The 15,748-nt window shown below is 43.1% G+C and overlaps 2 protein-coding genes across 9 annotated transcripts in view; one reads left to right on the top strand and one right to left on the bottom strand.

Moving 5' to 3' along the window:
- The window catches only part of SDCCAG8 (SHH signaling and ciliogenesis regulator SDCCAG8), a 107,294-nt gene extending 100,554 nt beyond the window's left edge, over nucleotides 1-6,740 (bottom strand). Inside the window, exon 1 of one of the 2 annotated variants that reach the window (XM_071574957.1) lies at nucleotides 6,644-6,740. In XM_071574957.1, coding sequence (XP_071431058.1) covers nucleotides 6,644-6,653 — 10 coding nt within the window. In that variant the 5' untranslated portion in view covers nucleotides 6,654-6,740. Of the gene's footprint in view, nucleotides 1-6,131; nucleotides 6,350-6,643 lie in introns of those variants that run through there. The other variant, XM_071574948.1, reaches the window with a different exon arrangement.
- Nucleotides 6,720-15,748, top strand: part of CEP170 (centrosomal protein 170) — a 100,573-nt gene continuing 91,544 nt past the window's right edge. For 5 of the 7 annotated variants that reach the window (XM_071574919.1, XM_071574912.1, XM_071574904.1 and 2 more), the window contains exon 1: nucleotides 6,722-6,919. The gene's annotated coding sequence lies outside the window, so the exon portion shown is untranslated. Of the gene's footprint in view, nucleotides 6,920-15,748 lie in introns of all 7 variants that reach the window. The other 2 variants (XM_071574936.1, XM_071574927.1) reach the window with 2 other exon arrangements.

The raw sequence follows: 15,748 nt of genomic DNA, 5'->3' as shown, positions 1-15,748 counted from the left end.
GTTCAATGTCATTTAAGTTATTATATGGTGTGATATATGATAGCAATAAAGTTCCTTCACTTCCCTGCTCACTACAGATGTCTGCCACAGACCCAAGTATCAATATTTGCTTCACAGCCAGTGACAAACAACAAAACAAATCAAACCAAACAAGCCCATATATATTTGCTATCCCAAAACTTCTCTCTTTGTAATATTAGAGCTTCTGAACGCCAAGGTACTACTTTAAGATTTTCTTACAGTATGTCCTCTTCTCCCATTAAGTCTACAGGGCACTCAGTAGTAGTGAAACACATTAAAATCATTATCAATGGCACACTGATGTCGGGGAGGGGGGGGGGGGTGTTACTGCACTTTCCTGCCTCTGGAATAACATTCTTGAATGCTTCATCAAATATTTGCTTAAATTTCTTACAAGCTTGCCAATTTCAGAATTACAAATGTTGCTGCCATAAGCAAAACACTTGCCACTGAGAAACTTTGATTTAGGAGTTCTTGATGGTCTGGCTTTGCATTCAGCAAAGAAGAGTTGAACTTGATGTGTAAAAGGGAATAAGTACATTATAGCAATTGTTTTCCAAATGGATGCATCACTGAGTGGAAAGGTTACGTTTGTTGTTTCTGTCAATGTAAGAATATTCTTTTTAAATATGAAAGCAATCAAAAAAGTCTCTGTGGATGCAAACTATTGGACACCAAAGAACCTTTGCTGAAAGATAACATGAAAATTTTTTAATTAATTTTGAAGTCCTTGATTTTTAAGTGCTCCCACATTTGACTTAACTTTTTAGGTTAGGCTACTCCTCATACAAGGAGGACCCAGTAAAAACATACTGCAGAAAACTGCTCACATGCAGTGCTATGATTTGCATATCAAAATCAAATAGCATCTTTCCTTTCTACATCTTCAAAAGAATCTACAAATCAATCCCAAACATGTATTCCTGTTCTATGATAAAACATTATTGATGTGCTATTTCCTATAGGAACAGCTGAGCATATAATTGAAACTGGACTTATGTGGATTAAAAGTGCGAAAAATAAAATTCATTTACTGCAAAGTTCTTTAGTTTTCAGTGTTTAAAGGATCTCAGACAATTATGAAAAATGGCAAGTTAGCACCAAAACCTGAGGGATCAAAGTCAATACAACAACAATAACAAAAAAAAAAGCAAGTGCTCCACAAAAAATGCTGTCAAGTTTGCAACAATCATACATGACATCCAGGCAGTACTTGTCCCAGGGAACAGGCAGACAATTTATCTAACACCTTAGCAATATACAGCTGACCAAACATCTAAAAGAAACAAATGTAAATATATTACTGCTTATTATTTCAGAGACAGCAGCAACCAGCCATCCTAATTTAGGATCAAGACTATATTGTTCCAGGTACAAAGATATTCCTACTCCCAAATTCATCTAAACTTGAATGCAATTCTGGATAAGGTTAAATTCAGTTAAGCGTAATTCTTTAGAGAAAACCAACAGAGCTGTGACTGAAACACCAATTAATGTTCAAAAATCACATGACAGATGCTCTACATGATGAATAAAGATACTTCTCTGCCCTGAAAGAAGCAGCATTGATAACTACCATTATTTTCTGTATTCATTGTAACTACAAAATCCAAGTATTACTCCCTGAAAATATAATATGGGTATCCTTCTTCCATAGAAGTATTTTTGTATAAACATAAATGGTAGAGTTTTTCTTTAATATGGGAATGTCAATACTACTGCTGAACAACATTTTTTTTTATATTGGAGGCACATTAAATATCCATTCAACTTGTCAAAAAAAAAAAAAAAATTGAAGCTAGAATCAGGAAACTGAAGTAAAATACAACATGAAGAGGTAGCTGTATTTCCAAAGTACTAATCAGTCTTGGGGAAAGGAAAAATAATTAAACAATAAAAACAAACTAAAATAAAAATCAGTGTAAGAAAAATTTGCCACTGAAGCGAAAACACAAAAACACAGAGAAGGCATTGAACTGGGTTAGCATTGCCTGAATGAGAGATGCTTTTACAGACACTGCACAAGACAGCTTATAAAGAGCACTCCTTTAAATGAAAGCACCAAAGCTACTTCATTCACGACCTCGGAAATGCCATAGCAAATACTCTTGGAGCTAATGAAGAGTTTGGCAAAGGAACCAACCATCCAAAACAACAGAATTGCCTGAAAGACATGGAAAATAACTCCATCTGGTAGAGGCATTAAGCAACATAAACTGAAGAAAACAAACTACAACTGTATGAAAAAGTTGCCACAAGTCTGTCATATAAAGCTAACAGTCCTAATAATCTTTACAAGGAAATGAAGTTACTGGCTATAAATTCAAACTGTCACTTTTTGATATCTCATGGTTCCCAATCAGAAAATGGCCTTAGAAAGTCAGAGAAGGAGGAATAGCACCAACTGATTAGATCTTTATAAAATGGTAACATTTACGTGAAACAGAAACTGACAAAACAGACAAAACTTAGACAAGTTAGTGAAAACAAAGATTGTGTCCATTTAAAGAAAACTTTCCTGTGCAAAAGTATACCAACTTTTACTTTGTTTCTCTTGACATTTAAAAGTCTAAAAGCGTGCATCATATACCTCTCCTGGGATAGTATTTCAGCCAAGCAACTGCTGAAAAGTACTGAAACTGAGAATTTGCTTGTAAGTTTTTGTTTGGGTTTTTCCCCCACCTTTACCATTCTGTCATGCAGCTATTCATCTTTATGGCTGCCAAACACAGGTCTGCTACCATGCTAGTAACATACTATATGACAGTTTTGAGACTAGAAGTATGCTGCCAATTACTACCTGTGCTGCTAGGATTTTACACATAATTGGGGACACCAGGCTGTTCATTAGTCAGGCCTCAAAAAAGTCACAAGGTTTGTGTAATGTTCAGCTGTTTCTAAAATAATGAATCCTTTTAATTTAATTTCCTAGGAGTTGCTTTGCATTATGTGAGAAATAGGTGATTTTCAACACTGTTTTATCAAATTATCATCTTAAAGAGGGAAGTGTTCTCTGGAGCTGCAGCGTTCATTGTCATGAGTTCCTAAACCAGCACTCTCTGTAGAGTATAAAGCACTTGCCTAAGGTGTAAAAACCTTCACATGTGAAAGACTCCCAAGCATTCCCAGTTCCTTCTGACAGATTTTCTACTCTTAAATGGACATTTTATGTTCAGAAGAATACTTATAAACAACTGCAAAATAAAAGTAAAAAGCCTAATAAAAAATTACAATTACAGATTCCCATTTAGAATGCAATTCTTGGTTGATTCAATGTCACAGAAAACTTGGAGAAATGGTAATGGGGCCACATGCTTATTTTTCCCAAGATGGCTTTGCCTTCACATCATTATTTTCTGGAGTTACATAAAGCAATAACAAAATGAAAGTTTATTTGTAGAAATCCTATATTTTCACCTGTTCCTCTTACAGTTTGCATCTTCGTTCTCTGAAATTATGTAGGACACTGCACTCAGTAACACAGTGGAATACAGAACACGATTTCCACAATTTCTCAGGGTAGAATTACAAGATGTCTGTATCAGGGACTGTACCTAAAAGGGATGGTCTGCCCCTCCTTTGCTTCTGCTCTTACACTGTCTCTGGTCCAACAGTGAGCCAGTGCTCTTAACTGAAGAGGCAAAAACTTAACAGAAAAAATAAGCTAATAGTTCTCTGTTCAAGGAACCAAACAAATTCTAAAAACAAAGAAGTGGACTCTAAATGGTCTTTTTAATTTAATGCTGTTGGGAGAAAATCAGAAGGTAACAGGAAGGCATCACATTCTGCTCTTGGCAATGATGTAGTAGAAGGCCCATCAGACGTTCACATTATGACTGTAAATTTTTAGCTCTTAATGTGAATACAATAGCACACCACCACTTATTCTCCTTTACAAAATACCTCTACTCCCTTGAGAATAAGTTTTTTTTAGAAATGGTACTATCTCCCGAAGCTTTTAAGGTTCTTTTGGAATGGTCTCAATTGTGTGAAAGTTAACACAGTAACCTAATAACCCCAGCAGTAAAAATACCACTCTCTTAACTCAGTACTACCCACAGCACTACACACTTCCATTATACAAGGACTGCGCTATTCAGGAAAAGCTGCATTATAGAACCTTTGTTATTTTATCAAAGCCACTCTGATGGGCTCTAAGAGCAGTTAGGTCATAATCAGATTTTTTGGTTCAGCTTTCTGCCCTCTGGCCACCAGACTCAGTTAACTGAACACTTGGGCTCCCTGTCTTCTGAGGGATTTCCCTTTTCAACAAAGGACACTGCACTGAAATGATTGATTGATTGATTGATTGATTGATTAATTACTCTTTAAGAACTTCTACACCCTTCCCTCACATTGGGTAAGGCTGTAAAATGATTGTCCTGGTGTCCAGCATGGGTGGCAATAACCTGCTGCCATGTGTCAGCCTGGGCCCAGATAATGTCAGGCCTTGCATGCAGTTTAAGAGTGCTGTATTTTAAAACCATCAAATAATGTTCAAGGCACCCCATCTCAAATTTCAGAATCCAGATGTGGATAAAAATCACAAGCTATATAAGAAAAACAGGCAAAGAATTGGATTTAACCACTTTGAGAGTAACAGTGATCTGTTTGTCCTACAGTAAGTTTCTAAAAGTGATGATGTGAGAAATGCTGCACAGCTGAAAGGAGTTAAAAATTGTACATCACTAAGAAATAAAGAGGTTCTTTGAGAAATACAATGGAACTTAGGTTATATCTCTGTGCATTGGAGTTATGTTTGTGCAACACTCTATTGATTTCTACTGAAAGGCATCACTGAATGTATAAAATCAAACCTATCTTGGCACTGTATGAAAAAAGTCCTTGTTTCCAAGAATGTAAAGGGAAACAGCTCATCAGAAGTTCAGGTTCTGAAATTATTTAACAAACATAATGGATCCAGCATAAGGGGATCCAGTTAGATAAAGATAAAATTAAACTAAGTTGTATGAACAGAATACATGTATCCAACTATTAGATACAGTGAGCTGTAACAGTAGTCTTACATACAGTTAAATGGCCCTGATATTTGCAATTTTAACTGTTCTACCTGCAAGTGTCAAGCAGCATTACCATGCCCACTTCATTTTCAGGAGTGAATAGAAATCAATCCTCAAATTTCTATCTTGTGGAACAAATGAAATGTAATGTCAATGATGCTGTTTTGAGAAGGAAATGCAAAATATTTGCTAAGAATCAAGTAGCTATTTAAAAATATTCCCATTGTCTTTTGGTAGTTTTTTTTTTTATGCAATGATGTTACAACTATACATTTAATTCAATAGCACTACAACAGGTCTTGCGTGGGCACTGTGCCCAGAACACAACTTCTTGCGTCGAGTGGGGTGACACCCACAACCTACCTTGTCCTGGCGTTCATTGGAATGTGGACACTTCCTTTGACTAGACAGAGACAATCTGAAAGCTGGTAAAGCCCAGGTGTCCTAGCCGAGACCAAAGTGCTCTCTGCCAGGCTCACGTTTCAGGGACAAGGCGGCAGATACAAAAACAGTCTTTGACATGGGAAATAATCACTCCCATTACAACCAGCTTGTGCTTTACCACGACTAGGATCCGATATCTCAACAACGACTAAAACCCTTACAAGAACCAAAAGCCCGCCCGCAGCAGCGGCGACCCCATGGAAGCCAAGTTCGGGTGAGACCAGCACGTGTGGCAGCGCTCGGCCCTCGGCTGCGGGGGGACCGGCGGCAACTTCGGCGCTGCAGCTGCTGCTGCCGCCTTCCCCTGCCCGAGCCGCACACAGCGCAGCAGGGGAAGGGCAGGGGCTGGGGCAAGGGGTGCAGGGGAAGGGGCAAGGACAGGGGACAGGGGAAGGGGCAAGGACAGGGGACAGGGGAAGGGGCAAGGACAGGGGAAGGGGCAAGGACAGGGGAAGGGGCAAGGACAGGGGAAGGGGTAAGGGGAAGGGGGTAGGGGAAGGGAGCAGGGGAAGGGGGCAGGGCAGAAGCAGGGGCAGGGGCACGGGCAGAAGCAGGGGCAGGAGTAGGGGCAGGAGCAGGGAGCCCGCCAGGGCAGCCGGGTGGCGGATGGAGGGCCTGTCCTCCCGCCGTGCCGGTGCCGCTCACCTCGGAGGCGCCTCTGGTACCGCTCCAGGGACTCCTCCAGGGCGCGCTCCCCGCGGGGCGCCCGCATCAGTGCGCTGCCCCCCCTGCCCCACGGGGCCCCGTGGCGAGGGTGGGGGACAGCAGTTCCCCCCGTTCCGCCTTCCCGGGGCGGGCTCCCAAAGGAACCACCTGCGGCTCCCGAGCGCTGCCGTTCCCGCCGGCCGCCCCGCGCCACAGCCCAGCCTGGCAACGCCGGGGCCCGCCACGCCTCCCGACGGCGCGAGCGCAGCTGCCGAGACTACAAGCCCCGGCATGCACCGCGCCGCGGGGGCGGAGCCCCGTGGCCGCCCCCCGCCCATCCCCGGCGGCGGCGGGAGGGTGGTCGCAGCATCCTGCTTCCCCTTTGTTGTGCAGTGTGGCCGCACCGGCGCCTGCGCCCTGCGCAGCTCGCCTGCTGCCGCTCCGGGGCCGTCGGCGGGCGCAGCGCCGGTGCCGTCGCGTCTGGGGCGGATCGGGGCGGGAGGTGCCTTTACCTCCGGCCATCGCCCGTGCCGGGGCCGCCCGGGGCGAGCGCAGCGCTATTGTCTGCGGCCCGCGCAGGCGCAGCGCGGCCCGGCCGCCGCCGGGCGGGCGGCGCGTGCGCAGTGCGGGCGGCACCGCAGTGCCCGTTATCCGCCGCGATGTGCCGGGAATAACGCCGGGAACGGGAACAGCGCCGGGTCGGGGCCACGGGCACAGCGCGCGCTGCCGCCTCGCCGAGCGCCCGTCGGTGACGGCCCCTCCCGGCGTGGGTGAACCTCCTCGGAGGGGTGAGTGAGTACGATGCTGCTGCTGCCGCCGCCGCCCCGGCTGCGGGTCGGGCGGGAGCCGTGGCGCGAGAGGGGCCGCGGTCGCGTCGGTGTTCCGCCCGGTGCCCATTGTGCCCGCCGGGACGCCGGTGGGCTGCGGCCGGCGGAGAGGGAGCCAGCACGGTGTGGTCACAGCCCCCTCCCCCGTCCCCGCCGGACCCGGAGGTTGCTGCGCGCCCCCGCCTTCCTTTTCCCCGGGGCCGGGGGCGGGGGATGTCAGCGCCGCCACGGGGCATCGCCGCGGGCGGGATGCAGACGGCGCTGCCACATCCCGCTGCCCGCCTATCCCTGCACCTTTCCGCCCGCTGGGCGCCCCTGGCACACCCACCCGGGCCCGGGGCCGCGCTCCTGCCTCCCCTCCCGCGGGCGGATATCCGTGATTCCAGCGGGGACGTTTCCAGAGGTTTAATTGGTTTTTTTTTTGAGTTGCCCCTTTTCTCTGACTGCACCGGTGCTGAGGGCAGCACGTTTCTCCAGATGTACAAATCACAGTGACATCCTTCGTTTGGGACGCGGCGTTTCCCCCCCGCCGTATCCTTAAAATAATGTCTTCTGGCAAAGGATGATGGAGAAAATTGCGGGGTTTGCCTTTCCTCTTGTTGCGTATTTTCACCCGACGAGGCGGGTCTCCCGCTCTCCCGAATGCGCTCCCGGAGGTGGGAGCTTTTCTCCCTCGAGGCGCTTTGCCGGGTTCAGACCCGGGGTCGCGGTTTGTGTGCCCGGTGCCCACGGCAGCGCCGGGCACGAACGGGTTACTGCGCTAACAAAAACCCGATGGCGAGGCTGGAGCCGAGCGCGTCGCATCGGAGGAAGCGGCGGGGCGGGGCGGGACGGGGTGGGGGGCGCTCCCCGGGCCGCCCCCGGTGCCCGCCGCTGCCCCGCAGCGATGCCCGTGCGGGGCGGGACCGCGGGGCGTGCGCTCGTTGCCGGCGATTGCGGCGGTACTTTGAGGCCCTTGTTAAGATGAGCCGACAATTAGCCCATCAGTGCTTGATGGAAAAAAAAATGATATGTAGATGCTATGCGTGAGTTGCAGATACATCAGGATCGCGTTCTTGTGACAAGAGACTAGATAGCATCCACTGATCTGCACTTGGAGGAAATTATTTTCTTCCCTGTAAAAGCAAAGGTGCTCATAAAATATTTAAGTGCTTTGAAAGAATAAAGCCTGTTCCAGCAGTGTGATGATCATCTTTTCTCCTTTGAAATGCCATTCAAGGCATTGTGACAGTGTTCGTGGCCTGGGGCTTGCATCTGAAAACTGATGTGTAGGATGGGACAGTTTTTGTAAACTGAACTAAGACATGATTAAATATGCTGTGATTTCCTATGATTAATTTCCTCTGGGAATTACTTTATGTCCAGATGCAGAGAAGGCTGTCTTACTAAACTCTGCTAATATGGAAGCTCCTCAATTTTAAATTTTATTTAAACGAGGGGGGCCATGGAGGAGGTGAAACATAAACAGCACAAAGACTCTCCCTTTACTCCCTGATTATTATTTTTTTAAAACACTTTGTTACTTTCATGTAAATGTTTTGGTTTTGTTGGCTTTTTTCTTTCTTTCTTTGTCTGAAGGAGGTCAGGAAGCCTGGCTGAATAGAGAGAATAGTGCAGCTGGGGATACACAGGATTTTGTCAAAATCTCGAGAATATAGAATTTATTTGGAATGGACTAGATAAAAATTCCTTTTTTCAATTCTTTGAAGAGAAACATTCTGACGTGTAAGTTGTTACCAAACTTCCTTTATCATGGTAGTGCATTTGTTTGGTTTTTTGAGAAGTTTCCCATTTCTTTTGAAAAGAACAATAAGCTCTTCCTATATTGTGCTTCATCAGCTGTAATGGACTTGATAGGCAATTTTTTTTTTAAATTCTGGTGATAACATACAAGCTAGAAAAGATCCAGGTCATGAAAATGAACTGGCAAAGTCTATGTTCGGTAGTAGGTGGGAGCTTGGAAGCTTCCTCAAATGACTGGAATGAAACTGAAGGCATGAGTAGTTGCAGAAATGGATTTTGCATTACCATTTCCATTTTTTGCAAGTGCAGGGAAAAGCTATTTAATGTATGCCATCATATCTCCTTGAGCCTCCTGTAAGGACAGTTTCCATGATAGCACTGCTTTTCTTAGCTTTGGAGGCAGAATGGAACTGAAATACAACAGATTGTTTTTACTTTAGCTAGAAAGCAAAGAAAAGCTGTTAAATTCTGTTTTTTCTTTGGGAAATTGTGAACAGGGAAGTCAGGCATGGAATCCATGCAGGCAGAATTTCTACAAGTAAATTCTATCTGCTTCTAGCACTTGTAAAGTTGTAAAAGAACACAATGGTGTGCAATTCCCCCTCTTTGAAGAACATGCTACCTAATGTAAAAAAAAAATTGCTTCTGTTAGGACCAGGAGACTGCAATTTGGGAAAAGGAAGTTGTTATTGAAGGATGGTGCCTCAAATCTGCTAGCTGGGAGCTGGGGTTAGATACTTGTATCTCTTCTAAGGTACTCGTTTTCACTGTGCTAATTGAGCCGGTGGGGCTCTTTCATTGTCTATTAGGTTTGTAATGCTCTTACTGAATGCCTGCACGTCTTCCGTTTTAGTATTGATCCTTCTGTATCTACGCATTTTCAATGGACTGGTCCACAGAGAGCAGCTTCCTTCAGTGTGTGATGCTAATGTTTGCCTGGATCAGAGTCCATCTAGGGCATTGAATGGAGCAGATGTCATGGGGGAAAATAGTACGTGATCAAGTGACTTCAGCTGTAGCATAATGCACCTAAATTAGGTTGGGAAGATAGAATGAGCTACTTGTTTAAGTAACTTGTTATACGTGCCTAAAAATATTAAAATAAATTGAAAATGCTTGGTTTTCTCCTGTAGTTCAGCTTCTCTGACTCTATCACCAGAAAGCTGGGAGGCTGTTTTTATTTTACAGGTACATTTGTAGGTAGAATGATCTTTTCAATTACAATTGTATTTGACCTTAAAAAGACCCCATGTAGTTTAGATTAATATGTATGTATGGCCAGACTTCGTGAATGCAGATTTGGGCAGGGCTCTCCTCACATGGGTGTGCCCTTCCAGCCTGTACAGTGGATTTTTTAGGTGAGGCACAGCGTGCGCAGAACTGGCCCCACCGTTTAAGTCCTGAGGTCCATCTGCCACGGCCGAGTGAGCTTGGACAGTGACAGGGAAGTCCTCGGGACTGTCACAGCACCCGGTACTAACCGGGGCTGACCCTGCTGAGCATCCGCGATCTGACGGGATGGGATGGCAGGGGGGCATTGAACTGCCAGGGGACGGTCCCCACTGAGAGTCGAACTCAGGTCCTTGGGATTCAGAGTCCAGAGTGCTCTCCTTTACACCACGGGACCACCCCTTAGATTAATATATGTCATTTTCTATCATAGAAGTTTCTAATAAAAGCCACAAATATGTAGATTGCTGACATAATTAGATTTCCGAGAGGAAGACCACCTGTGTTTGTGGAAGTACTTTATGCTGCATCACTGGCTAATAAGTCTGGGAGTAGGTGGATATAAAGAGACTGACTAACTGTTGTTGTACCTTAGTGCCGCTGCATGGAGCAGTCCCAGTTGCTCGCTCTTCTCTGGGTTTGGTACAGCATGCCTGTACTACTCTATTGCAGTGACTTTGGTAATTTTCTAAGTACATGAGAAGTTAATTCACTCCACTAACCGAGCAGAACACTATTTCTTTTCTTTTTGTTTTGCCTTTTTTATTTTTTTTCTTCCTCCCTTGGATTAGCAAATTGAATTACCTTATTGTGTGGTCACATGAGTGCCAGAGCAAGTACACAGAATGGGGACAGTGATGTCAAGCCAGGAAGGGGGGAACACTCATTTTTCTGTAGGAAAGATGCCTTTGGTCTACTTTAGTGTCCTACATGGCTGTTCCTTGTGCCACTGTAGGCTACTGCAGTCAGAGAGGAGGTGGGTTATGCATAAAACCAAGGAAACAAAATTACTGTGATACTGGGTTCGTTCTTGTTGTTAGTCTTTATTTGTGGTTCTTAATATGTAAAGTGCCTGCAGTCACAGACTAAACATTCAAAAGATACCATTGGATGAAAAAAAATGTTTCTCTGTAAAGTAAATGTAAAAAGAAGGAGGAGAAGTGGTCCTGTTAAGCAGTGTGGCCTTTGTACTAGGATAAGCAAGATTTTTGCGCCAGGCTAATATTAGTATCTTCTTTACAGAATTTAAGGGTGTAAATTTTCAAATATTTTCATAGTTTTGTGTCTCCTGCTTACTAATTTTGAAGTGTGTTGTTTTTGCGAATTGTAGAGAAGTACCATTAGATACGTGTTTAGAGAAATGGTCTTTATTAATTCAAACCGGAGATTGAACCACAGTCTCTTTTCTTTTCCCCTGAATAATCAGTAAAATGTGGTAAGTTTTTTCCATACCTAGCATACCTGTCAACTGTGCTTCTCCTGTGAGAAATTGTTGCTGAAAAAATAGGCTTTTCCTTAGCTTGGTGCTTTGTCAAGCTTCAGCATCATCCACTGATGGGGCCTAGTGGGCTGACTCAGATCCAGTAATGATAGCCCTCTTACTGTCTGGCTTCTTTGCTTCTGCTGCATTTATTGCAAGGACTGGTGGTTTTGTAACAGGGTCCTCTCTTTGCTTGTTTCTGTTCTTGTGAACTAAAATGTTTTGTATTCAGATCTAGTCCATTAAACTTGAGGGTATTGTCTTTGACAAATAGCTGAATCTTGTAAAGTCTGTATGGTGGGTTTTCCAGATGTCATTTTATCTCATTCTATACTTCATTCCAAATGAAATTCTGGTTCTGCTCATTTTGTTTCTTTCCAGGAAGAACTGCAATTATTGAGCTTTTCAAAGACATAATAACAGAAGTGATGCCACTCCCTGGCACTTCCAAGATGTTTCTTTGTGCACAGGGTATTTAGTTAGTCTTCAGCTGTGGTATATGAAAAACTTGTAATCAATCCATTAGCAAATCATTATGGTCTGAAAGTAGTAATACACTCAATGCATTGAATCAGATGTACTCGCGACTTTTCCCTCAAAATTACATGCCCAAATAATTTTGTTGAGGATCTTTCAGTTCAATTGCAAATATTTGGCCATTTAAATATGCATTCTGTTCTGTGTTCAAAACCAAAGCCTTTTCAATTATGTCTTTTTTGTTTTCATATAGTGGATTGCATTTCAAAATCAGGAATAAAAATACAGGAAGTTGAAATGTCATGATATCTTTTCTGTTTTCTCATGAACATACTTTTTTCCTGCTTACATTAATCTTAGCCTAGGGCAGTCCCATGGTGTAAGGGACAGCACTCTGGACTCTGAATCCCAAGGACCTGAGTTCGAGTCTCAGTGGGGACCGTCCCTGGCAGTTCAATGCCTCCCTGCCATCCCATCCCGTCACATCTCGGATGCTCAGCAGGGTCAGCCCCGGTTAGTACCGGGTGCTGTGACAGTCCCGAGGACTTCCCTGTCACTGTCCAACCTCGCTCGGGCGTGGCAGATGGACCTCAGGACTGAAACGGTGGGGCCAGTTCTGCACACACTGTGCCTCAGCTAAAAAATCCACTGTGCAGGCTGGAAGGGCACACCCACGTGGGGAGAGCCCTGCCCAAATCTGTGTTCACAAAGTCTGGCAGTACATACATACATACATACGTACATACTTACTTCCTTAGCCTTCTCTCCTCTGCCTCCTTTGTCTTAGCTGACTGTTTAGTTCTGTGGAGCTATATCATCACAGGAATCTTGATGTCAGGAATCATTACACTTAATTTTATAATTTAATTTACTAAGGAGAAACACTTCATGGGTAATATTGCAGTTTTACTTTATTTATGTATGTATGTATGTATGTATGTCATCTGTAAGAGTGGCCACATAGGTGGAACTTCGTTCTGACTCATACCCAGTATCTTTTCTCTGAGAATAGACATAACCTGGTGCTCATGGAGAGTTAAAAAAGGTGTAAGCAGTATGTGGTAGTTTCTGCTAGTCTTCCATCTGTTTTCTGCTTGCAACTTGTGAGTCAGGTGTAGTTTCTATTAAGGGTTGTTCCTTCCACTTGATCTTCATTTCTTCAGCTGTCTTAAAAGGCAATGCACTGAAAATGACCTCATTTTTTATTAAGCAATTTTGTTCAGTAATATATCAGCTTAATTTAATAATTAAAATCTGGATTTTTCAAGTATTTTTGTTATTATATAAAAGCCACCCCAGTTTTGTGAGATGAATGATGATTACACTTCTGCTCATTTATCTCTCCTTTCTTCCAAAGGGGATAGTCATGTAAAGTGAGGGTGAAGCCCTTCCTGTAGGAATGACTTTGGGCTGATTCACGGGTCAAAAACACAGCTTGAATTTTAGCTGTAAGTTCACTGTGAAACCAGCTATTACAAATATTTTTCTTTCAATTTTCCACAGAAGTTATTCAAGAAACCTTTGAGGAACCACTGAGAACCGAGAACTTGTTGTTTAGCTTTTGGATTTGCAGAGTTTTGAGGAATGATGGCAACTGGTTGACATAATTCCGGAACCACTACAGTTTTTTTTCTTGTTATGGATTATATTGCCCTCTGTGGTCATTTTGTGTTTGTTTTACTACCACAGTACTTGTTGATAAACATAGTAGAAGGTCTTTTTCAAAAACTGTTTTTCTTTTAAATGCTCTCATAGTTGTTTAAACATCCTGCTAATTGTTTTATTAGGTGATATTTGTGATAATTGGGTAGGGCCTTTATTTTGAAGTCTACCCTACCTCGAATCTTTAGCAACCTTAGTGAAATTAATCCATCCTAAGTATGCCATAGTTCATGCCTGTTGGTTAAAATGAATGTTCTTATTTTTAACTGTTACAATTTTGATCACAAGTTCTGTAGCATATTTTTAATTAATCAAATTCTAGTTCATCGGCTCTTAAACACACCTTGTTAACTCTTGACAAGACAAGGGGGAGTGGATTTGAACTGAAAGAGAGTAGGTTTAGGTTAGATATTAGGAAAAAATTCTTTACCGTGAGGGTGGTGAGCCCAGAGAACCTGTGGCTGCCCCATCCCTGGCAATGTTCAAGGCCAGGCTGGAGGGAATCTGAGGAACCTGACCATCTAGTCTAGTGAAAGATGTCCCTGCCCATGGTAAGGAGTTGAAACTGAGTGATTTTTAAAGTCCTTTCCAATCCAAAGTATTCTGTGATTCTGTGATCGCTTTTTGACCAGCCTGCAGTCCAAATATATTGCAAGGAATCCTGTGTGTAACTTTTTCTAGTTGAGTGCTCTTTTGAGAAGGGCAATTGTACACACAGTATCAGTCCTACAGATACATTTTATATAGCATAGCCAAAAGAGGCACAAACTCATTAAGGTCTGTAATGCCAGCTGAAGAATGAAAGCATATGGGTATTTTTCATCTCTTTAAAACAGGTGATTTAAGGAATTGTCTCCACTTGCTTTATGGGGAGCTGCAGAGAGGCTTCTGATGAACATGCTGGGGTTTTTTTTGTTTTCTTTGGTTGGTTGGTTGGTTGGTTGGGGTTTTTTTACATTTTTTTTCTTTTTCTTCTCCTGTTGACAGTACTGTGTGGCTTTCTTCCCTTCAGTTTTCATCCTAGTTGGAGAACAGTAGGAAACATAATGTTTCTGGCACAATTCTGGAATTAGTGAAAAGAAGTACTTGGATATAGTCAGTAGGAGTATTGCAAAAAAGAATAAATATTTAAAAGAAAATCCTTCCCAAAATGAAAAAAAACTAGGAAAAAACCCACCAAGAGTGAGCAATGGAAAAATACATTTACACAAAAAAATGCCAGGCTGAATTTAGACTTAGACCTAGATTGAGTCAAGCACTTGAAAGTCCAAAGATATCACAAACTTGTTTTATTATGTTGGCAATAACAATATTTGAAACAAGGTAGCCATTGCAGAAAATATATTCTTGTTTTCTTTAGTCATGCTTTTCCAGTTCACACGGAATGGTTGTACCCTGTTTGTTTTGTTGACTCCTGTTAAGAATTTTATTTTTTACTTCCTTGAGCATGGGTAAATTACTGTCTTCCCCAGGTCTTTGTGCAGTCAGTGCAGGTACTGCAGATTAGTTTTGTGTATGGCAGTATCTGTTTTTAGGCAACAGGGTAAGGCCCAATATAATTCTATTGCATTTTATTCTTTATCTTTCTGTAGGAAATTTATTGCTTATCATTAACCAATGCTGTCTTTTTTGTTTTCTAAAATAAATATTTCTTTCTCCAGTCTTTGCAACTTGTAAATCACATATAACTGTCTCACTTACTGCATGTGTATTTTTTGTACCATTCCTTAAACAAACACACCCCCTTGTTTTCCTTCATTTTTGTGGCCTGATTGCATTTTCTTTTGCATACTTTATTGGCAACTTCAGCTGTCAGATGTGTTAGGTGTTGCTTTGTTGAAGCTGCAAATACCAACAGTCAACTTCCCCCTTAGGGCAGACTGATACTCCAGAATCTGGTTTGGACTGAACTCTTGGAGGATGGTCATTGCACGTGGATTGTTTCAGAATTGCTGCCTGGTTACTTGCTTTGAGGAGGTCAGCGTTTCTAACACAACTAAGAACTAAATTTATCCAACAGCCACCTTTCAAAGCCTGCACGTAGTTGAAATGTTTTAAAGTTGGGATTTTTTTCATCATGCCTTGAGTTGTAGTTTGTTAAGAAGCGAGGAGTTTTTTTCTGCTAGAGTTTCTGATGTTGCTTTTATGGTCTCAACTTTTGCTTACCTTGTTTCTGTGCCTCACACAGTAACCATTTT

Source organism: Pithys albifrons, chromosome 2 (assembly GCF_047495875.1).
Source record: "Pithys albifrons albifrons isolate INPA30051 chromosome 2, PitAlb_v1, whole genome shotgun sequence".
Lineage (NCBI taxonomy): Eukaryota > Metazoa > Chordata > Aves > Passeriformes > Thamnophilidae > Pithys > Pithys albifrons.
Note: the sequence above shows the minus strand (reverse complement) of the source record. Positions and strands in the feature narration are given on the sequence as shown.